Below are 24,201 nucleotides of genomic sequence, written 5' to 3'. Positions count from 1 at the left end.
GCGGGTACCAATGCTGTCTTGGCCAGTCTGGTGCTATCAGAATTACCTTTGGCTGTTCTTCCCTGATCTTCAGTAGAACTTTGTACATCAATGGGAGAGGTGGAAAGGCATAAACTGTCCGGTCCTTCCAGCTGAAAGAAAGGGAGTCCACCCTCCAGGCTTGTGGGTGGTATTCTCTTGAGCAGAATTTCTTCAGTTGGTGGTTGAGTGGGGAGGCAAACAGGTCTATCTCTGGCATTCCCCATGTCTTTGTTATGGCTTTGAAGATGTCTGGATGCAGCATCCATTCGTGAGCATCCGTGGTAGTTCTGCTTAATCTGTCTGCTAGTAAATTTTCTTTTCCTGGTACGAATCTGGCCTGCAGTTGAATGTTGAGATTCAGACCTAGGTTCCAGAGATCCATTGCCATCCGGCATACAGGGTAGGAGTGCGTGCCTCCCTGTTTGTTGATGTACCACATGACTGTGGTATTGTCCGTCCTTATCAGCAGGTGTCCTTGCTGGAGGAATGATTTGAATGCCTCGATTGCATGCTTCACTGCCAGCATCTCCTTTAGATTTATGTGTAGATTCAGCTGGTCTTGGGACCATAGGCCTTGGATACACTTGTCTTCCATGTGTGCCCCCCAGCAGGCCTAGGTCTGAGGCGTCCGTGGTGATGGTCTGCCTTGGTTGTGGTTTGTGGAAAGGCAACCCTCTGTTGGTTTGGCAGGCCTGAGCCCACCACAGGAATTCTTGTTTCAGGCATGGAATGATTGGTATCATGGTTTCTAGACTGTGTCTGTGTTGAGACCATACATTCCTTAGGTACCATTGTAATTTTCTCATATGCAGTCTGGCATGCGGGATCAAGATTATGCAGGATGCCATGTAACCCAGGGCCTGCAGGACTTTTCTTGCAGTAAGCTGAGTTTGTCTTGTCAATAAGACAAACAACGTTCTCAGTAGAAAAAAACACTTTAATGTGAGGAGCAAAGCTTTCGGATAAAATCCTTTATCAATACTGAAAATACAAATACAAATGCAAATGCAGAGTATATATAGGTCTAAAAAAGTCATATGACCGGCAGCCAAAAAGTCACATGACCCAATCATTAAAAGAAAACACGTAGAAATAAATAAATATGCAAAGCTAAAAAATGCAACAGCATAATGCATACATGAAAACAAAAAACATTTAAAAAAGGAAGAATGTATATTTTTAAAAAGGAAGAATGTATATTTTTAAAAAAAGCAAAGTTTTAACCTAAAAATCACATGTACAATCATATACATAAAGAGAAAATCTCATAATCTAGATCTACTCATTCTGACCAAAATAGGTTTAAGGCTGACAGTACTATTCAAACCAGGGGGTGAGTCACCCATCAATCTAATTATCCAGTTGTATTCTTTAATTTCTAATTTGTTATTGATATCACCACCTCTGGGTGAGGGTGAAACATGGTCTATAGCTTTAAATTTAAATACATGCTGTTCACCAAAACATAGCCTGTGTTTATATAAAGCATTAGTGTCCACACATCTTCGGATTTCAGACTTGTGTTCTGTGATCCTATCTTTAAGTTTACGCGTGGTTTTACCCACATAGAAAGAGTTGCATAATACACAGGTAGCAAGGTAAACCACGTGGGTGGTAATACAAGTAGCAGTTACATTGAACCTAAACAGCCTCTTACTGACTGGGTGTTCAAAGATACCTAAATGTTCATCACCAATGGCATCACAGCACGAGCAGTTATAACATTTTCGTGTGCCCATAATGCTGGATGGATGTGTTGTGATATTTGTAGGAAAATCTTTGTAACAGAGGACACTCTTGAGGGTTCTCATGTTACGATATGCAAAAAATGGGACATTGCCCAGCATTGCTTTTAACTCTTCAGATGCCATCAAGATTAGCCAATTCTTATGGATAATACGTTTAATACATGGTGTTTTTGTACTAAACGAAGTAACGTATCTTACTTTCATCTCATTCTGGATGGACACATTGGGCAAGCCAACAGCTTGTGTTTCTATGGCGTCATTTAACATAACAGGGGCCACCCTCGACTTTCTTTCCTCTAGCACATTTAGTTTCTCATTATTTAAGGTGGTAGCATAACCACTGTTAGTGAAATCAACTATCATCTCATTCAACTGTTCGGAGAAGCTAGGATCTTCCGTGTTAAACCTACTGGCTCTATAAAATTGAGACCTGACAGTACCTCTAAAAACATGTGGCGCATGCATACTACTTGCATGAGTGTACCTTCCTGCACAGACTTCCTTTCTATGGAGGCTTGTTCTAAGTGTACCACCGTCAAGACTCAAGTTGATATCTAAAAAATTAATAGTAATTTCAGATGAACACATTTTGAACTTCAAAAAATATGAGATTGAATTGATGTACAGCATAAAATCATTCAAATCCTGTAACGTGCCCCCCCCAAATCAAAAAACAGTCGTCCACAAATCGTTGATAGAACTTTACATTATCTTTATATGGATTCAAACCACTAAATAAATGTTTCCTTTCCCACTGGTATAAAACTAGGTTGGCATAAGTATTGGCTACCGAAGTACCCATAGCCACACCTGTGAGCTGAAGATACAAGGATTCATTAAAAAGGAAAACATTATTTCTCAACACCACATCCATGAGAGTGCATATTTTTTCAATTTTGTGGAAGTTGGGATCAGGACATGAGAGTAAGAATTCCCTCAACAAATCCAGGCCAATATCAGTTGGAATGACAGTAAACAAAGATACTATGTCTAGGGTTACTAAAAGGTACCTTCTTAGATGTAGAGACGCCTTCTCTATGTTATACCATTGCTTAAGCTTCTGAACAAAATCAATGGTGTCACGTAAGATAGAGTCACATTGACTAAGATATGGTTGAAGTTGATCATGCAAATAAACTGAAAGCGGCTCGGTTACCCAACCAGCACCTGAAACAATTGGCCTCATTGGTGGATCAGTGAGGGATTTGTGGATCTTAGGGATGCCATATAACTGTGGGGTAATTGGGCACGGTACGGTCAAATAATTAAATAGATCTAAGTCTATGTCACCTTGGATCTGTAGGTCATAAATTACCATATTCACGTATGAGATACATTTCTTAACATCCAAAGGGGTGATTTCCTTAAATGCAGTGTCATCACTAAGTAAACTAGACATAGCCAAAAAATATTTGTCTCTATTCATAAGCACAACTGCACCCCCCTAATCAGCTTGCTTAATGACAATATTTATATTAGATTGCAAGTCTCTGTATGCTTGAAACTCTTCATAGCTATGGTTAAAACATTTTCTATCATTATATTTCTTAATATTTATATCAAACATTTGTCTAATTTCTGCTTCACATACATCATGGAACGCTTTAACAACAGGTACATTGACAGGGATGTATGTACTAAGGCGTTTGCAGCCTTGAGTCAACATCTGTGTATTGCCAAATAACAGTTTTAGATTTAACAGTCTCGTGAACCTTTTCAGATCTGTCAGTGTCGAAACTAAATCATCTGCACATGTGGGGATGAAGTTCAAGCCCTTAGAGAGAACAGAATAGTGTGTCTCGTGTAAAATGAAATCTGACAAGTTTAACGTACCTCTGTAAACTTGCGGCTCATCTTGCCTGAGCCTAAAGGGCTATCCAGTTTTCTTTTGTTCATTCTATTTGGTGTTTCATTCCGTGTATTCGACGAATCTCTCGTGTTAATTACACGCTCTCTAACCGCTTCTGGATGGTCCAGACTGAAGCGTTTATTGGAAAAGTTTATTTTAGTCTGCTGCATCTGCGGCGTTTTTTTGTATGCATATGTATTCCCAGTAGTAGCACTAGCATGTCTGCCGTCTGTGAGGCTCTCAGAGGAGCCGGCAACGCCTCCTGTTGACGTTGAGGACGTAGTGCGGACAGAACCATCAGCTCCGTGTACCAAGGGGTAGTTGACTTTAATTCCGAGTCATTCTGAGTTAACTGAACACTACTCGAACCAAAATCATCAAGAGAGTCCAAGCCATCATCACGAACATGCACAGGGACAGTTACATCAGTTTTTCTGTATTTATGACTGTTGTCTCTAGGCCAAGAGAAAATGTTACTTCTTGTGAAATCATTTACATCTCGGAGAAGCTTAAGCTTTTGGTAGCTTCCATCCTTGAATCAAGTAACTGCATTTTTTCCACCATGCTCATAATTACTAGATAGGCTCGTAAATGCAGGCATATTAACTAAGTCATTCTCCATTGACATAATCTCCTTCTTGAGATCATCTTCAATAGTCTGGAAGAAATCATTCATCAAATGCATGTAGTCTATTCCTAGTTTAATGTTTAGCTGTTGCCATTTCTTAAGTAACTCAGGGTAAGTGTTCCCATAGGAGGGCATTTTCAGGATTCTCAGCCCTCTGGGAACAATACCTTTGTTAATATAGGCAATGAAACTAAAGCGCTGCCATTGCAGCCGCTTAAACAAACTTGTTTTCCTCTCCAATAATTGCAAGGATTTGTTAAAATCCAAAATTACATCCTGGGCCTATATATACTCTGCATTTGCATTTGTATTTTCAGTATTGATAAAGGATTTTATCCGAAAGCTTTGCTCCTCACATTAAAGTGTTTTTTCTACTGAGAACGCTGTTTGTCTTGCTGGACATCTTGGCATTTGTGTTTGGACATTTTCTTCTGCCTTTTCAGAAGATTTGCTACTTTACAGGTCTTTTTGTTGGCAGCCTTTTTGCTCCTCTATGGCAAACTCAATGACTTCCATTAAATCTCTGATTAACACTGAGGTTAATCCTCTGCTAACTGTTGTTGAAAATACCAGTAGCTTATCCATGGATGTACCTGCACCTTCCCAGGATGTTATTATTGGATATTATTATGTAGACTTTTACGGTACTGCTGTATTTGATAGATTATAATATACTTTGGTAAATTTGCACATCATATCTGTGACAGGAAGGTACTGCAAGATGTACTTTTCCAGAGATGTCGGTCACACAGAATGCAACCAAATCAAAAACTCCAGCTAGGATGCTAATAACGGCAGTCACTCTGCAGTGTTACAATAGAAACAAACAGCTCCTCTATTTAAAACATGCACTTTATTTAAAAAACACAAAATAACAAAACTGAGCGCTTTCGTCCATTACAAATGGGACTTCATCAGAGTTTGAAACAATACAGCTCCAAGTTCCTTTTAAAACCTCATTAACCAATCAGATTTCATCTGGTAAAAAATAACACAATCTATTGGATAATGTCCAATTAAGGAACTGATACATTGTAAAATGTAAAACACTGATACTTGTAAAATGTTAGTCACAGTAATGAAAACAATTGAAAAACTGTTCAGACCTATCAAGGATACAAAAATGTTTTTAAAATCAACTAAAATAATTTTACCATCAAGATAATATATAATAATGCATCAGTAAAAACTTGAAAATTCTTAATTAAAAGAAAACAACTAAATTCAAGCCAATTGCCTTCGTAAAAACATTTGTAAAAAAGGCTTATAAGAAATAAAACTGGCCACTATTTGGTATAAATCAATTTAACACATTTGCCCTGTCCTTTAAAATACTAACAATGGATACTAAATCATTGAGCCCTGAGGGGTGACATGCATTTAATCACAGCTGCCAAATCAGTTCCTTCATTTCTAACTTGTTGCCATTGTCACCCCCGCTTACAGATTTGAAAACATGATCTATAACAAAAAAATTAACACTTTCTATAATTCAAACATCCAATACAAAGTTTATATAAGGCTTTTGCAGGATTATGTTTTTTTTATACATCATAGAGGTGTTTCCTCATATGATCCTTCAGTTTATGATTCATCTTTCCTGCATAAAATGCCGAACAATTGTCAAAGGTGGCCACATAAACCACCTGTAGTATTAGTCACATTTACCTGGACTGGGTAAAGGACAAGGATAATTCTCCACTACCATAAATGGGGCCTCATATATAAACCTACAAAACTTACATCTTCCACATTTAGCCATATGATGGACCCAGTTAATATTCACTTTGTCAGAACTTCTTTCTAAAAAAAAATGTTAATGTTGGAACCCTTACTATAAACAACCATAGGTTGTCCGCCCATCAAATCCACCACATCGTTTGGAAATACTGCATTGCAAAGTTGCCTAAACACACATGCATATTTTGCTATTTCCTGGCTAAAATGTATAACAAATGGTACCATCTTGCTAGTTTTTTCACAACTCCAGTTTTAGTAACAACATTATCAGAGGTTGAATCAAGAACTGGGTCACACAATAAGGGGGCAACCCAAGATGCCCTACTCTTAACCACTTCTTTCTTTACATCGATTAATAAATTTACTGGATAACCTCTATCTCTAGACATATTCCATAAATGTCAAATCTCTCTCTTAAAATACTCATCACCACTTATTAACCTGTACAAGAGTGCCATTTGTCCTTTAACAATTCCCTTCTTTTGATGAAAAGGAAATGTAAATAGGAGTTTGAAAATGTCTTTTTTCTGTAAATTCTGGATGTGAATCTATTAAGACTTCTATCTTTTACCAGATTCGCATCCAAATAATTAATTTCATCACAGTCATAATGGAAAGTTAATCTTAGAACACTAGTGGTTTTCTCTAAATATTTAACAGATACTTTTAATTCTCAGACAGTGCCTTTCCAAAGAATAAGATCATCATCCAGGAATCTAAAGTATGTGTGTATCAAAGGACGGAACTCTGAATTAAAAACAACATTTTTTCCACTGTGCCAGACCTACACTGGCATAAATGGGGGCACAAGCTGCCCCCATTGCCACACCTGATATTTGATGGAAATACCCTCAAAATATAAATAATTATTACTAAGGACTATTTCCAGCAAAGTTTCAATGACAAAAATCTTGTTGCTTGATAAACTTTTTTGCTCATTCGAAAAGTCTATAAACAAGTAGTGTCCTTCAGACTGAGGGATTACAGTAAATAAATTAACTACATCAGTGGTAACAAATAACATACTTAACAGCCCTCTTGTTTTCTAAAAGATGCCAAAGATGCCTTAAAATGCAAGAATGGTTTTCAAAACATCTCTTACACAAACTGTCGCTATATTTCCCTACATGCTCAGTCTTTGATTGCTTCCTGTAGACTACAGGTCTAAACAGGGGGAAAAATTGATGCTTGTTTATTTTGGGTATCCTCAATAAGGAAGGAACCAAGGGTTTGGGTACCATTAAATAATCTAAGGTATGACCATCAATGCCCCCTCGAACCATTAGGTCTCTTAATAACGTATCTAGCTTGCTGTAAGCAATATTAATCTAATTTCTGGATAACCTCCTAAAAGTAGATTTGTCTGAAAGCAAATCAAACACCTTCACGGAATAATCAAAACTATTCGTGACCACCACTCCACCACCCTTGTCTGGTTTCATTATTCTTAGATTGCTGTGTAATTAAGAATAGTCTTTGATCCTTAGAAAAAGTGTCAATAAACTTCCCCCAGACTTTGATCAAATGTCTAAATTTTTCACATATTCCTTCAAAAACTGAGACAGGGGGGTTGGCTAGCGGTAAATAGTAATTTTGCTTTTCACTCCATAATTTTGAGTGCTGTCCCCTGTATTAGAAAAAAATAATCTTAAATTTAACCATCTAGTATATCACTTCAACTGAATTAAAATCGTTGCTATGTCCACTCTGAAATTAGGAATTAACTGAAAACCTCTTTTAAGAACAGAAATAGCACCTTCAGTTAAGGCAAAGTCAGACAAATTGAATATTTTAAACTAACTGTTCGCCAAGTTATAAAACTGTCCATCAAGACCATCTGAATGGTGGACAATAGAACTAACAGACTCACTATGAAGAACATTTAAGGTCTCTTCTCTTTCCCCTGGCTATGTGGGTGACGATCGGGGTTATTGTTCTTTCTCAAATTTAAGGATGAACCACCTTCCTGGCAATCCTGTCTGATCTTCCCAGTTATGGTTCTTTTAAAAAAATCACCATCCATGGAAAAGCCTTGAGCTCAACTTGAACTAGGGATAAAAGTTCCTCCAGACTGTCTAACATATTCGGCTCATTGCACCTATCGGACATACTGTTAGATGGGGGGGGGGGGGGTTGGGTAGGTTTTACTGTTTTCATAGTCACACTTGTCCCTGTACAATTTTTTACACTTCTGTTCTTTAGCCTTTTTAATCATACTATCTACCTTTGGAAATGTACGATTATATTCGGCCTTAATGGTACTGAAAGCAAGGTCCGAACAAATCATATTATTAAGTTCCTGAAGTTCTACATTCAACACATTAATTTTCCTTTCATTGTCTTTCATCAAAAGTTCAATAAATTTTAACCCAATGGCATCAAAAAATTCAAGCAACTCTTTATGTAAAGTAGAATTCTCCATTAAACCAACAGGAAATTTCCAAAATCTACGACCTTTAGGAACTCCCTTTACTCGTGAACATTCCATAAAATAAGAATTGTCTAGCTGGAGGTTCCTTAATTTATTTAATTTGTGTTTGAAATCTGTAAGATGCATTTTTAAATTTTTATGAGGAACATTAGGAGCCAAATTAAATGAAAAACACAGAGCAGAAAGACAACTACCAAAGTTAAAATTATTAGTCTCCAAATGTCTGGGTACTCGCACTTGAAGACCATTACCAGCATCAGGATATAAGGAAATCTCAGCAAGGCTCGATGGAAATCCAGGAGAGAGAGCCTGTTCATAATTCCATTGAGAAAAAGTAAACATTGCTCCTTAAGAGGATTGTACAAACGTCATTATTTGCTGACGTACCACCATAAGGTCCACCAGGTAAACTGTAGTTTTGCAAACTGCTGGTGGAACAGTTAAAAGCGACCATATTGCTGGAGAACTGCCATAGAGCAAACCACAGCAATACAACAGCTAAAAACTGCCAACCAACTCAAATACTCCAGCTAAGAATCTAAGGAGGAAAGCTGCCCTGCGGTGTTACAACAGATTCAAACGGCTCCTCTGTTTAAAGCAAGTACTTTATTTAAAGCCAAAAAATAAAAAAAAACTGAGTGCTTTCATCCGTTACAAACCGGACTTCAACAGAGTTTGAAACAATGTAGCTCCAAGTTCCTTTTAAAACCTCATTAATCAATCAATCAATCAGATTTTGATTGGTAAAAAATAACACCACCTACTGGATAAAGCCCAAATAAGGAACTGATATATTGTAAGATGTAGAATCTTAAAGTCGCAGTAACGAAATCCACTGAAAAAAAGTTCAGACCTAACAAAGGTACAAAAAATGTTTTTAAAATCAACTAAAATAATTTTACCATCAAGATAATATATAATAATGCATCACTAAAACCTTGGGAATTTTTAATTAAAAGAAAACTACATACAAGCCACTGCCATTTACAAAAAAGGCTTGTAAGAAATAAAACTGGCCACTATTTGGTACAAATCACAGCTGATGAATTCCTTCATTTCTAACTTGTTGCCATTATCAACCCCTCTTACAGATATGAAACACGATCTACAACAAAAAAAAATTTTTTTCAGGATGGCAATACTTGTTATTTAGTTGTTTTCTTTTAATAAAGAATTCACAAGTTTTTGCTGATTCATTATTATATATTATCTCGATGGTAAAATTATTTTAGTTGATTTTAAAAACATTTTTGTATCCTTGTTAGGTCTGAACAGATTTTCAATGGTTTTCGTTCGATTCTTGGCTAGAGCGCCTTCTGTGTAGAGTCTGCATGTCCTCCCCATGGTCGAGTGATGTTAAAGACATGCAGTTAGGTGCATGTGTGAATGGGGGTGCCTTCTTTGAAGATTGGGCGTCGGGTTGGCAACTCAGCACCGTAAAAATCCACTGCCAATCATTAGTGGACCAAACCCTAACTGGAAAAAGCTGAAAGACTTTTATCTTGATGGTAAAATGATTTTAGTTGAATTTTAATTTTTTTTTGTACTTTTGTTAGGTTTGAACTGTTTTTCAGTGGATTGCTTACTGTGATTTTAAGGCTGTCGTTCTCATCATCTTAGCTGGAGTTTTTGCGTTGTTTACCAGTTTTTAGCTGTTGTGTTGTTGTGGTTCACACAGAATGTAAACAGGTTTGACCAGTCCAATTAAAATGAATATCAATCGTGTTATTTAAGAAACTTTGATCTACTGGTTGTGGCTCTAAAATAAACTCAATTGTTTGAGCAGGACCATGACTCTACTAAAATCAGTAAGAGTCCAGAGAAGCAGCTTCCCCCTTTCAAGAAGTAAGACTGAAAGGAGGAGACATTAATTTCTAAACAATGCCCCAAGATGGCGAAACACTGGTGGACATAAACTGGTGCTATGTATGGTATGTAGGATTAAAATGTTATATTCATGCTAAGTTTTGTTAAAATATATAGTATTTAGTTGCCTAAGAAAATGATGAGGAAAAGGACCATTTTTTTAGGAAGGCCTAGCCATATTTTAACGGAATGGAATATAACGATGAGTATTACAGAGGTCCACCTCAAGTCTATTAAGTGGTACACATGGGGTGTTATGTAGGAATGTATATTAAAGTGATAGGACTTGTTGCTATTTTGATTATTAAATCAAAAGTCACACAGTAAGTGTCTTATCTAGCAGAATTTGAATCAGATCTTGAAGTAATAAGATTTATGTACTGAAAAGCATGCATACTATGTAAAGACTGTGAAGATATACCCATACCATCATTTCTAATCGTGTGTCATTAGAATGCTTACTGAGCACATTTGTGACAACAGATATATGGAAAGAAACTGTCATTTTTCTACAAATTATTTTAAGAAGGAGACATCTGTTAAATGGTGCAAATGATAAAATGTAAAATGTCAGAAATGCATAAGAGTTTATAGAATCTGACCAAATGTGATCATTTCAAAAATAAAAGATGTAAAGTAAAGGATAACATGGATATAGGAAGGAATAAAATGTGATATGGGTTGGGAAACAAAAAGGCACATAAGAGTTGCATAATACATTCTATGTAAGAGATTTTAAGCTCCACGAGGAAGATCAAAGGGTAAAGCATGAAACTGGCACTTTATTACGTAAGATGTAGAACTTAAAACAGGAATCTTTATAACTCCCCTAAACATAAGAAAATATTATTGATTAGATTACAATAACACAGAGCATAAGGAACTGTAGCAGCTTTGTAAAGTTAGACTGGATCTCATTTAGCAGAGACCCAATGATAACAGAGATCTTTCATTAATAGTATAAATGTCTACGTAAGGAACAGAGTAAGGAAGGAAGTCAAGAATATTTACTGTATCTACATTTACTGAAAGTTACTTATGAGGATACACCAGCAATGATGAATCCAGTAACTCAGGGTAAGCATTCAGTAGAACTCCACATAGTGAAAGTACACCGACAGTGTTATGAAGACTGCATAATGATAAAATATCGTGCTTACTTAAACTACATTATGTACTACAGTCTTGGGTGATTCCCGATGCTTAGAAGGAACTATGTTATGATACCAAAAGAGAGTACAGATCCACCCTAGTCTCTTTGTGCAGGCTTACTTCAGTATTGAACTATGACTATAAGTTAATGGCAGCATTAATGATATTGAGAATTACTCCACAGATAACTGATAATGATCACTTCGGCTCTTATGGGAAGACAAACATCCAACAATATACAAAACATTGAGATGTTGATGAATAGCACACAAATTAAACACTTAGTGACATTAAGTCTAGAGGCTGAAGGGGCCTTTGATAAGGTTGACTGACAGAATTTATTCCAAGTGCTTCTAGGGTTTAGATTTTTGCAGGAGCCTTCCATAGACACGGTGAAGATAGATGCATGCAAGCTATCTGTGGGAACAAACATTAAGGTTTTCTGCTGCTGCCTGTTTTGTTTACATTTTATCTTAAACACTTAGCTGCAATAATTTCTCCCACTAATCTTTTTATGAAGAAAACTGACTGAAGGTGAATATTTTTTTCTGAAATTTCCCCTACTAATCTTACTTTTTTTGAAGAAAACTGACTGAAGGTGAATATTTTTTTCTGAAATTTGTTAAAGCTTCTACTGTTTTAAGAACTTTTGAAAAGGGATCAAAATCTTTTTGTACAGGGCTTCTAGCAAGAAGCAAGAGTACATTTTCAACAAAAACCCAGCACCACTTTCAAGCCAATCCCTTTGGGTTTTGTTTTTTGGTAGTCTTGGTGGTAGTCTCTAGGCTCCCCAGGTTGGTTTAGTTTGATGGTAGCTACCATTTTGTGGGCCCTGTGATTTTTACAATGAATTAAAGAAATAATTAAAATAAAACTTGCATCACTGAAAATGGCTGGTGCAGAATACAGATTTCAAATGTGTGGTCTTCACAGCTCAAGCGGCACCCAAGACAGCATAACGCAAGTGAAGAAAGCTACTGCACTACTTTCTTAGCTTCATTTACTATCCCTTGTTTTGTTCTGGAGATGCCTACCTTCAGTTAACTGTATTTGCTCCAGTCCACTTCTCATGGTCATTTGAGTTTGACACTCCTGGTTTAGATCTTGTCAAAAGGGTGCAGGACTTGCACATACTTCTGGCCTACTCTTTCTACAGTATGCGTTTCAATTATTTCCATTAGCTACTCCACTTAACATTCTGAAAGTACTAAAAAGTATGGTGGGAGTTCTTTGGAATGGAGGTAAAGCTAGGATACATTGGAACAAATTATTACTCACTAGAGGTCTCAGAGGGCTTAGTGTTCCTGATCCCTATTTATATTAACAAGCTGTACAACTGAAAATAATATTTATCAATATATTATTATGATACTAGGTGGAAAAACAGCAAGCTTACCTGTTGCCTATACCAAAATGCTTGCTATGACTTCATGACGGATGTATTATGATGAAACATCAGTGGCTCCACGTCATAAAAATCTCTATACTGTTGTATTACATATTAGCACAGACAGAAGTTAAACCCTGGCTATTATTATTACAGACTACTGGAGATAGAAATTGGGACTAAAGAGAAAACTAGGACTAAACACTGGAAAGAAATGATGACTACTGTAACCTACTGGGAACAAATACGGTCGGATTCCAAATGACATTTCCTGTGCACAGGTGACACGTGTACTTCAGTTGCTGCCAAATTCACTACAATTAGAATATGATGGTATAACTGGCATAGTGAAATCTGTATGTTTCCCTCTAAGATGCAGTGTCATTATTAATGGATGCAAGAGGGGGGCATCGTACAGTGAAAGGTTTGATTAGTCAAGTACTCAAGGCTATAAGGGAGTATGACATTAACACAATTGTCAAAGTAATGAAAGATGAAAATGCTTTGTTAAATGAAGTGGTGAAAGATATGTGAAATGAATTTGATGTAAATTGCCAAGATATGCCACCAAATTGAACAGATTTAGGACTAGAACTGTCTGCATAAATACTTTTATACACCATAAAGATAAAAAAAGATGGTTTTGAATACTAAGCCTCATTCCTGCAGACGTTAAGATGGCATACTTGGTTTACTGCAGCACAGAATTTGGTCAGTTCTGCGCTGAAAATTTTTGAGGACGACTTGTGAAGTTTATTAAAAGACATACTGCAGAAAAATATAATGCTTAAAAAATACTGAAGTTATTTGACAATGATAAAGTATACAACAGAAGGGGCAATAATGTTTTTCTGATACTGTTAGCTAAGAAGGCCATTACAAAATAACAGTAGTCTATAAAAACTCCATTAGTCCCACTATCACACTAATGATTAATTTAGAAAAGACAAGGTCAAAGCACAAAAAAGGGATAAATATGGGGCTATGACAATGAATTCATACCATCTTTAGTGTTTTTTTAATATAAGATGATTGTACTGCATTATTATAATAAAAATTACTGAAAATTAATATGGTAACAGGAATATACCCACTAATGTGTAGATGTAAATTTTCATATTTCTTTAATTTGTTGATCAACAAATACCATTAAGGCTCGGCAAAATGTTTCAGTCAATCTGTTGCTGTAACTTAGAAAGTTAGCAACTTTAAATTTGTTAGATCTTAATTGTTATAAATGTCAATAAATGTTAATAGCTGACAAGAAAAGCATTTAAATGATGTGCAATGGTCATGTAGATATTTAAGCTGTAACTAATAAAATTAACTGCTCAACACAAATTAAATACTATATTCTATTTTTTGTTTTTTATTCAATTGTTAAACAATTTGGCAAGGTGGTGCTTGTAATATTGATAATGACATTCTTTGGTTGTACTAAGCAAGCAAGCAATAATGCCACAGAGGGTGGGCATTATCTGTTAATTAACAAATACCCAGGGGCTTGAGAGGACCAAAGAAAGTTAAATTCCCTAATAATGCTCACCCTGGAGAGCAATACTGCGCTAAAAGTATGGACTACCCATTAAATTGTTCTGTATGCTTTTTTAAATTAATATATAGTGCTTTTTAATATTTTTGATAGAAGATAGCCCCTTCACCTATTGTTTCAAACTTACTGTAGTATATGTAATTGTTGCTGGACAGAAGTGGTCTTCATCCAAAATGTAAGTTAATTCAGAAGCACAGACAGACTTGCATACAAACAGAAATATAAATGACCACACAACTAGCAGTTACAGCTACTCTGTTGAAAGAATACACCTCAGATGTCTTACTGTACGCAAATGAATGAAAAAAAAATCATAGAATGCAAGGCACTGCAAGCCCCCAATGCTTCTTAACTGTCCCTGATTCTGCAACAGAGTTTTGCTTTGTCCCTCTTGGTATGAGCTAGTAAATCACTTTGGATTAAAGTCGGTCAATAATGGCACACATACTTATTGTTTAAGGAATGCATGCTAAAAGATGTTGGCATGCACACTCTCTGTCTCTCTCTCTCTCTTACATACATAAACACACACACACACACACGCACTTTACTTGTTTAAATTATATGCTTGCTAAAAAACAAAGCACTGTTTAGTGAGTGTACAAAAATGGTAGCACTTTGCTTTTTTTTTGTGGGTCTGAGCATCACTGCAGCTTAATATACCAACATGAAGCAGTGGACTTGCTTTTCAGTGGGCTGAAGAACATTCATGCTTCAATCGGGGTGGGGATGTGCAGGTTGCCTACTTTCTACAGATGCATTAGAGTGTATTCTGTAGTTAGAAAAAAAAAAGAATTAAAAAAAAAAAAAAGAATAAAAAAGCACCAAGAAAGAAGTCTGTTTTTACCATTCAAACATTAAAGCACAGTTTTCATGTTTACTTACTGTGATAGAGAAGTGGTAACAATCAGGAACTTCATTATTGATAATTGTTTGGATATTGATTGCTTTCAAATCAAATTGGATAGTCACATTAATCAATCTGTAAGAAAGCAAAAAATAAAACAAAAAAAAAGTTGAACAGAATTTATAACATATTGTGCATCTTGCACTATTACCCTTGTAAACTGATTTTGCCTTTAAGAAGTCAGTTTAAGCACTATCTGACAAAATGGAAATACTTGGATTACTATACAGAAACAGCAGAATTGGGACAAGAAACACAGAGATATACATATATTATTCTATACATCATGACTCAAGGAACCTGAGCCTTCACTCCAAGACACCCTCTGACTTTTACTTGACTGTTACATGAGCTTAATAATGCTGAAATTTAAAGATGAAATTCATATAAATACCTATTTGCCACTGCCAACAAGATCTAGAGATACTACTAAAGCACGTGACACTGTTCCAACTTTACACTACCTCTGAAATTTTATTCCTAATCAGAAGCAAACTATCAATGCTTGCAAGCATATACAAGTTTGCAGACACATGACAGAAAAGGTGTGAAGGTGGAATCTTTTCTGAACTAATTCAAACTGCTTAATACTACACAGATGGAAAAAAAATCTTGTTAGCTATAATAAGCAGATCACGGCCGGCCTTAGGCATAGGCGAACTAGGCGACCGCCTAGGGCGCCGTAAAGGCCAGCCTCTTAAAGGGCGCAGTTTTTATTTATTTGTGTATTCATTTTAATTACGAAAGTGTTTTCTCTTCTTTACTTTACAGCCCTCCCACTTAAAGCACTTACAGCCCGGACGACACTAAAACTGGATAGGGCTAAATTAAGTTACTTTTGGATTTTCAAAATCAAACTTTGGGAAAAAAAAATGTTGTCAGTAAGTATCGAGGCTTTTATTTATTTATTTGCTCAGAATCCCTGGTAACCACCAGCGTGCGATAGTTGCTTTTTAAATGCTTCACTATCGTGCGGCGGGTTAGCGCTGCTACGATGACGTAAACATTTAACAGACATAAAAAAAAAAGACACGGCACTGAGTACCACTTAAAATCAGAGACCCGATCATAACCCTGTATGTGCTGCATGCTGAATTTATTGATTGTTTGCTTATTTACTTGTTTGTTGGTTCTGAAGAAGATGAATTAACAGATGAAAGTGCTCTATTTTTTAAAGTGTTTTACCAAGTTTTTTCAACGGAATTAAAGGGACTTTGTTTTCCAAGGTACAGCAGCCTGCACCACCACATCCCATTTCTCAAAGCTAAATGTCTCCCTAAACTATCATACTTTTTTTTCACAAATAAATCTGCAGTAGTTGCCAAATTTACTACAATACTTAATCCCTTTAATTTGCATAGACAGGAATATTGCACCAAACTGCTCCACTATTGGATGGGGGAGCAATCCAGTTATCGGTTGTGTTCAGAGGAAGATTTCAGAATCACTATAACTATGTGAAAGCAACAGTTTGCTAAACAATTTTGCTTACATTTACCCAGATATCGCCTCTACATATGCTACTTTCATTAGTTGCTGCTTAATTCTTCAAGATTTGAAATATGTTTTTTTTTCAATGGCTGTTGCTGTTGTCATTATTTATTATTATCATTGGTGTTGATAATAATGTTATTTTTGTTATTATTACTGATCACTACAATTATAAATGCAAATAGTTGGCAATTATTTCTTCTTGAGATAGCTTTATCCATTTTAATTTCCCAAAAATAGAACACTGGAATTTCCTGGAGAACAATTCATGCTTAGCGCTTGTTCCCAAAAGCTGATGCGTGTCATTTTTTGGAAAAAAGCATACATGCCTGGTGAATCTGAGGAAATAATCTTTTCTAACACACACACATATATATATATATATATATATATATATATATATATATATATATATATACACACACATATATATATTTCCACAAAGCAATCAATCGCTTGCTTCAGAGCATTAAGTTAAATTATTGGTTGTGGGCACATGCACACACACACACACACACACACACACACACACACACACACATACTTAAGACTCCAGCTGAACGTTTTACAGGAGATGCTTCTGTTTGGAAATTGAGAAGCACCCACCTCTGAATAGGTAATGTTTCTGGATGACTGGACAGTGTCTTTTTCCATCTCCACTCCTACAGGTGTGCTCTCTGAGGGTTCCACAGATGACCCATTTATCACACTCAGTGGTATATCATTCCTGGATTCCTTCTTCTGCAGTGGCCATTCCGTACATTCATGTAGCAGCAGACTGTCAAAATACCCAAGTCCGCGCTCACTCTGCTGCGTGAACTCTCTACTCCTTTCAGTCCCAAACTACTGCAAAGGGAACATTTGGTCTATACGAATGTATACTATCCAAAGGAGCAAGTTTGCGTATTTGTTAAATAGTGGGCAGTGCAGTCACACGATTCAGATTGTTTACTTCGCTCTTTCCACTTGGTGAGTCTGATCCGGTGACATCGAGGTGGTAAGTTCCAGCCCCAGTCCACCTGCGTACAATGTTCTCGTCAGGCAGAGCCCGGGATAAACCGACAGCAAGGGGCTCACTAAAGGTGTACTGTATATTGGGGGAGAAGGTGTTGGCTACTCACCGTGGACTTTGGGATAATGAGACGACACAAACAGAAAGCGCAAGACAGCACTAATCAAGAATAACCAATTGAGGGGTCAGCCAGGGATGCAAGCAGCATATGAACAGAACAGTCTATGAACACCATAATTACAGTGTAACTTAAACATAAAACACTTCAAGCATTTGCATAATATCCATATATAATATCTTAATGAAGTAGAATGCCATAGTATACTGAATTTATACACATATTTACATTAGAGGTAGTCATAGGAATAGAGAAGAGCCAAGAATGCACTGTGAAATGATGCAGTTGTTAAGCCTTAAGAGTGAATGTAGTATATTGTCATTTATGCAACATGTCGTGCATTTTGACATTTGTATTTATTTTGCATTAGATCTCTTCATTATAGATCACTATATTATGCTGTAGGAATGTTCCTGATCCTGCATATTTGCTGTGCTCATCCCAGAGCTTGCATTACCTTTAACAGACCAGTTGACAAAGCAGGTGCTATCAATCAGTAGTAATAAGACAGTCAGTACATAACACACAGTGACTGCAAGTGTCAATATTTCTGCTAGCTACAGGTTCTAGTTCACCTTCTCATCCCATAGATGCTGGTTAAGATGCGCTGGACTCTGAAGCCACCAAGGCAGTAGATTCCATAGGTTGGTACTAGGCTATCAGCCCTAGGGCCTATACAAGCCTAGCCATAACAATTCCCTGGCTATTTCTTCCCACAATATTTACTCACTTTATTCAGATGAGTACATTTTTTCGGACCATCTACTGGAAACCAAAATACTCAAAAAAGCACAGATTTTGAGTTGTGTAAATGAATATTCACAGTACAGAGGAATACAAACGTCTCTCTGTGAAAGGAACACACTTCTAAAAATAGCCCTTTTTATGGGTATAAATGGTAACAGTTAAAAATAATATGTCCCCTTTCTATATGTCTTGGGGTAGCATTTTAAGGGTTCAGTATATTTTCAAAATGATACAAGGGTGGTGGTGGTGGGGGACTGGGTCTGAGTACTGTATGTAAATTTCTGTCTACACCTCCCCTAATGGATCACCTGGCACTGCTTTTCATAATGTGGAACAAACAGACAAAAGTGTAACACAAACAGCTTACTTAACACCCTCATCTAGGAAGCTCACAAGATGGTTACAATTAAAGTTATTGTTTAATTCATGTGATTCACTATTATTTACAATGGATATCAATTTAAAAAAATTCTTAACAGTGATTGTGCTGCCATAATATTTCAATGTGGAACAATAAGGAACCTGGACTCATAACGGGGTACACTTGAGCAGTATGGGTAAGCCTGATATGATGAATTCAAATGAGTAATTAGATAAAATAATTAAACAAAAAGAAGGAGAACTCTGCAACATTGTTTGTGTTTCAACTGCATCAAGAGCCATCCAAGTTAAGGTAAGAATATTTTACTGTATTACTACAGTTGTATTTGCTTTAAACAGCCAGTAATCACTATTTTTGGCATTTTTTACAGCATTTATTTAATTTTATGGCAAAAAATAGTCATTTGTCTGTCTGCTGGCTATTCTAGTTCTGCTTGTTTCAAAATCACCCTGCAGAAGGGCGAATTAGCATGGAACTTTAATTGCTTGTTAGTTTGTTGTTCATAGTTGCTAGGCATTTCCTACAAAGGATGACATACTTAGGAGGGTAGAACCGTTATCTGCACTTATAATGCACCAAATAATCAGCAATCAAATGGGCACTGAAATATCAATACTCCATCAATACTCCATCTACGTGGGGTGGGAGCAGAATACATAGTGTTCTGCATCAAAGACAATTATGCTACTAACACTGCTTTCAAATTCTACAACACAGTGTATCATTTGATAAACAAAACAGTTTTAGTAATTTCCTAATGCAATATTACCAGTTTACCAATTTTTAAATGTAATATAGGCAGTTAATTCTTCAAGGGTAACAGGCACTGAATTTGTAGATGAAACAGTGAGATGTAAAGTTGTTTGCCAGTGGCAATCTCTTCATTAGTTACAGATTTCTTTAATGTGGAATTGTTCAGATGATTTCTCTTCTGCAGAGATTGTTTGTATTGAGTGATACTGGTAGATTGTAATGACAGAAGTCTGAGTGGGCGTTTATGGTTGAAATTTTCTGAAATGGGTAGTTTTGTCATTATTGGTTTATATATTTTGTTTCTTTGCTTATTAAAAGAATACTTAAAACTACAAATTTAAAACACATTGTAACAAGTGGTGCTGTAATACATAGGGAATATAATTTAATGCAATCAGGAAGTTGAATTACAGAACAAATACATGTATGCATGGCCGTAAAAATGTGTGCAAGGAGTCTGTTTTGAAAACAGCCCAAATGTAAACTTAATCCTCCACTGACTAGAAGCATTTTCTATAAATATGGGTTTTCATGCATTTTCAGAGGCAGAGAATTTTACTGTTCATGCTAAGCCTGTTTTCATTGTGAGACTGTATTGTTTAGCAAATGGGATCTGTGTTTGTGCTACTCTACCTTAAGCTTCTGTAAACAGGGAGGAAGATAGGTCACTATTCTACTTTCACAGAGCTGAAAGGCTTGCTTGCCTACCCCAGAGTAAATTAAACTATTTAGATTAACCTAAGCAACCCTTTGAACCAAGGCATATGGGCTTCTATTTTCTGAAGACATGACTTTTATAGTAAAGTATGTGTGAAGGAGAAACAGATTAAAGCAGGTTTATTAAAGGAAATTTCCACCTTCACTCACAGTAAGACGCTGTCCAGTTCGATTCTCAGCTAGAGCGTCTTCTGCGTGGAGACATGCGTGAATGGGCGTACCTTCGTTGAAGGTTGTGCATCAGGCCTGGCAAGCCGGTATGTAAAAAATCAACTGCCAATCATTAGTGGACCGGAGTTCTGCTGTGGCGACCCCTAACCGGGAAAAGCCGAAAGACACAAACAAACTTGCAGTTTAAACTACATTACAAGGTATCCTTTCTTCTATGCATTTAAATAATTAAAGGAAATGACTGGACTGGCTTTCTTGGGGAGTGAATGAGTGGAGTGGCTTTTTTGGGGAGTGACCTACCTGTGGGCATGGCTCATAGGAGTGTTTCATGAGTATGGTGTGGGTGGGGCTTAAGGGGTGCCAGACAACTATTTTGCCTAGGGCGCCAAATCAGCTAAGGCCGGCCCTGAAGCAGATGCGCAACAGCTTATCACACTACAAGACCTAGCAAGGAAATTTATTAGGCAAAATGTACAGAAGGTCATTCATTAGCGATTGGGGAAAAAAGTCATGTTCCCACTGACAACACAAGCTAAGTATGTGTATATATATATATATATATATATATATATATTTATATATATATTTATATATATATATGGGCCCACCCCACACTTCAAAGTTCTTGACCCAGATGTAAAAGATATCAAATTTATTTTGAGGAACATAAGAAGAAAGGATAGCTATAAAGTATCCCAGCTGTAAACAGTGGTAGATACACACACCCTCTGTACTGTAAATGGGCCACAGACTGTGTAAACTGCACATGCTTCATTGACATACAATCCAGCATATGCCAATATGCAGTCAGTGTAATGCAGGATGAAATAAACAGAGCACTAAGTAAGAGCACTAAGCAACAGTTCAGTGCACTGTCCATTCCAAAGATACACCGACTGCTACAGAGTCTGTAAGAACGGCATTCAGGGTAACAGGAGTAAGCAGCCTGCGCAACATGCAAAGCATTACCAGTGGTACAACTAGATAAAGAGGATGTAGAAAAGTGAAGGTGAACAGTACAAAAGCCTACGTGATGTCTAGCTAACAAGCTCCATGGACTCATGAAAGACTACGGTATAGTCAGACAAGGCTGTACAGCTTGACAAACAGTCAGTCCTGTAAGTGATAAGCACCCTTAATTTTTGGAATGGGAACAAGGACTTGGAGAAATGAAGATGAACAGCACAGCAGCCTCTGTACTGTCCATATGAACACCTGTTGCAACACTTGAAGGACTTTGATATAGTGAGATAAGGCTGAACAGCATAGTAAACTATGTTAATACTCTATAGGAGAAAAGTACCTCAGATGGGGGGTGGGGAAGATATCCTATAAACAAGAAAAGTATACCAAGTTGTATGTCATGCATGAGTGTAGTGCCCCTGGCATATTAATGCTAAAGGAATTAGATAAGTAGCGAGTGAAGACAGTACATGTTTTAATTACTACACATACACACATATACATATGTAAACGATTAATAAGTGTATATATATATATATATATATATATATATATATATATATATACACACACACAAACACACACACACACACACTTATACATATTAATAGAATTGATGGACATGCTCCACCTAAGAAAACCTTATCCCCTCGAGCCACACGCTCTAAGGATCTAAACCTCACCACAACAATAAATAGGACATGCTGGAGGGATAGATTCCTGTCCCAGAGACTTCCCATGCTTTGGAACAAGATTCCAATCTACATTAGGCAGAGCTCCTCGCTAACACTCTTCAAGAGAAACCTTGACGAGTGGATGGGAAACAAAGTTTACCCCGGGGATCACTTCAGTGGCTCTGCTGGACAGAGGCACAGGGAACTAATCTAAGGGGGGGGGGGGCGAAAGTCAACACATTCTGGCTAAGCTTATAAATGCCTTCGGGCAGATAGCCTAGTACCTACCTATGAATCTATGAATATATCTATCTATATATATATATATATATATATATATGTGTGTGTGTGTGTGTGTATGTATGTATACATATATGTGTGTGTGTGTGTATATATATATATATATATATATGTGTGTGTGTGTGTGTGTGTGTGTATTATATATATATATATATATATATATATATATATATATATATATATATATATATATATATATATATACATTCACATCTGGCAATACTTGCTGCAGCAGCTGTGCTGTTTGGGTAGTGAATTTCTGTAACTGTATTGTAACACTGTTTCAGAAGACAGATGTCTCAACAATTAATTACTACTGATAGCGTGGCACACAGTAACATACTGTCATGCAGGCACTTGTCTACAAACAGTGTATATGCAACTTAGAAGTTTTTTTTCATTGCATTAGCCCTTCACGACTCATCATGTTTACAGATCTACTCAAAGTTAACTGCTGTACAGATTGTTTCTCAGAGAAGTCTGGAAAGTGTCATTCTGAATGCAGTACAGACTGTGGAAGAGTTTATCCAATAAGTTTATTTTGTGTTCTGCATACAAACATGTACAGTACCTATACATGCCCATTCTGCTGTAGCTAGCACCTTTTAGCTCAACCCTCACCCACCATGCCTTCCCCTCCAGCAGTCAAACTCCATTAACTGAACCTGGTTTTACACTGTCTTCCAACCCTTTAACATGTATGCCTACCCTCCTCGGCATCCTCTCCATTAGTTGTCTATCCCTCTTTGTGACTTTGGATTCAAACCTGCACACAACACTCCAGCAAAATTCTCAGAATTGACCCGCGGTGGTTGTGCTGTGGTAGCGTTGTCACCTCACAGTTAGACGCTGTCCGGTTCGATTCTCAGCTAGAGCGTCTTCTGCGTGGAGACATGCGTTAATGGGCTTACCTTCGTTGAAGGTTGTGCGTCAGGGCTGGTAACTCGGCACGTAAAAATCAACTACCAATCATTAGCGGACTGGAGTTCCGCTGTGGCGACCCCTAACCAGGAAAAGCTGAAAGACACAAACAAGCTCTGTGCAATGACAACATCTCCTTCAAATGACCTCATAACACACCCCTGCATTTTAACAGCCACTGCTTTTTCTTCATACACCCGGTGACTCAATGCAGCAGCAGCCAATAAGATGCCAACTCCTTTTACACATGCAACTCTTAAATCTTAATCCCAGCAATTCCTACCTACTTACAGGTTATGCCGCCTCAGATGTAACACATTGCAGCAGCTTACAACCACCTGCAGTAAAGCGTAGTCACTGTCTAAGTTCCAGCCACTAGCCTTCCCAAATTCCTCTTAAGGCAATCATTGTCCGCAATATGCACTCAATTTATTCTCATTAACAAACAGATTTCTTTTACTCCCACCTGAATGCAATCTCAGACATATATACACTGACACATGCAGATCTAAATACAAGCACCCATGATGCCCCAGAAATTACCTTCTTTTTGTTCTTTCTTTTTCTTTTCTCCAACCAGTCTTCAACCCATATGACCAAATTCTCTCTCGCACTTCTCTGGCCTTCTCCACTAGCTTCCTATACGACTTAGGGTAAAAAGTCTTGATGGA

The 24,201-nt window shown here is 37.0% G+C and overlaps 1 protein-coding gene across 2 annotated transcripts in view; it reads right to left on the bottom strand.

Annotated features, from left to right (window-relative positions):
• The window catches only part of MCOLN1 (mucolipin TRP cation channel 1), a 640,674-nt gene that overhangs the window by 290,376 nt on the left and 326,097 nt on the right, over nucleotides 1-24,201 (bottom strand). For both annotated transcript variants that reach the window (XM_044083494.1, XM_044083493.1), the window contains exon 6: nucleotides 15,260-15,356. In XM_044083494.1, the coding sequence (XP_043939429.1) occupies nucleotides 15,260-15,356 (97 nt within the window). The remainder of the gene's footprint in view (nucleotides 1-15,259; nucleotides 15,357-24,201) is intronic.

The sequence above is a fragment of the Protopterus annectens genome, chromosome 9.part0 (genome assembly GCF_019279795.1).
Source record: "Protopterus annectens isolate FY-2018-M chromosome 9.part0, PAN1.0, whole genome shotgun sequence".
NCBI lineage: Eukaryota > Metazoa > Chordata > Ceratodontiformes > Protopteridae > Protopterus > Protopterus annectens.
This window is presented reverse-complemented; position numbering and strand designations above follow the sequence as displayed.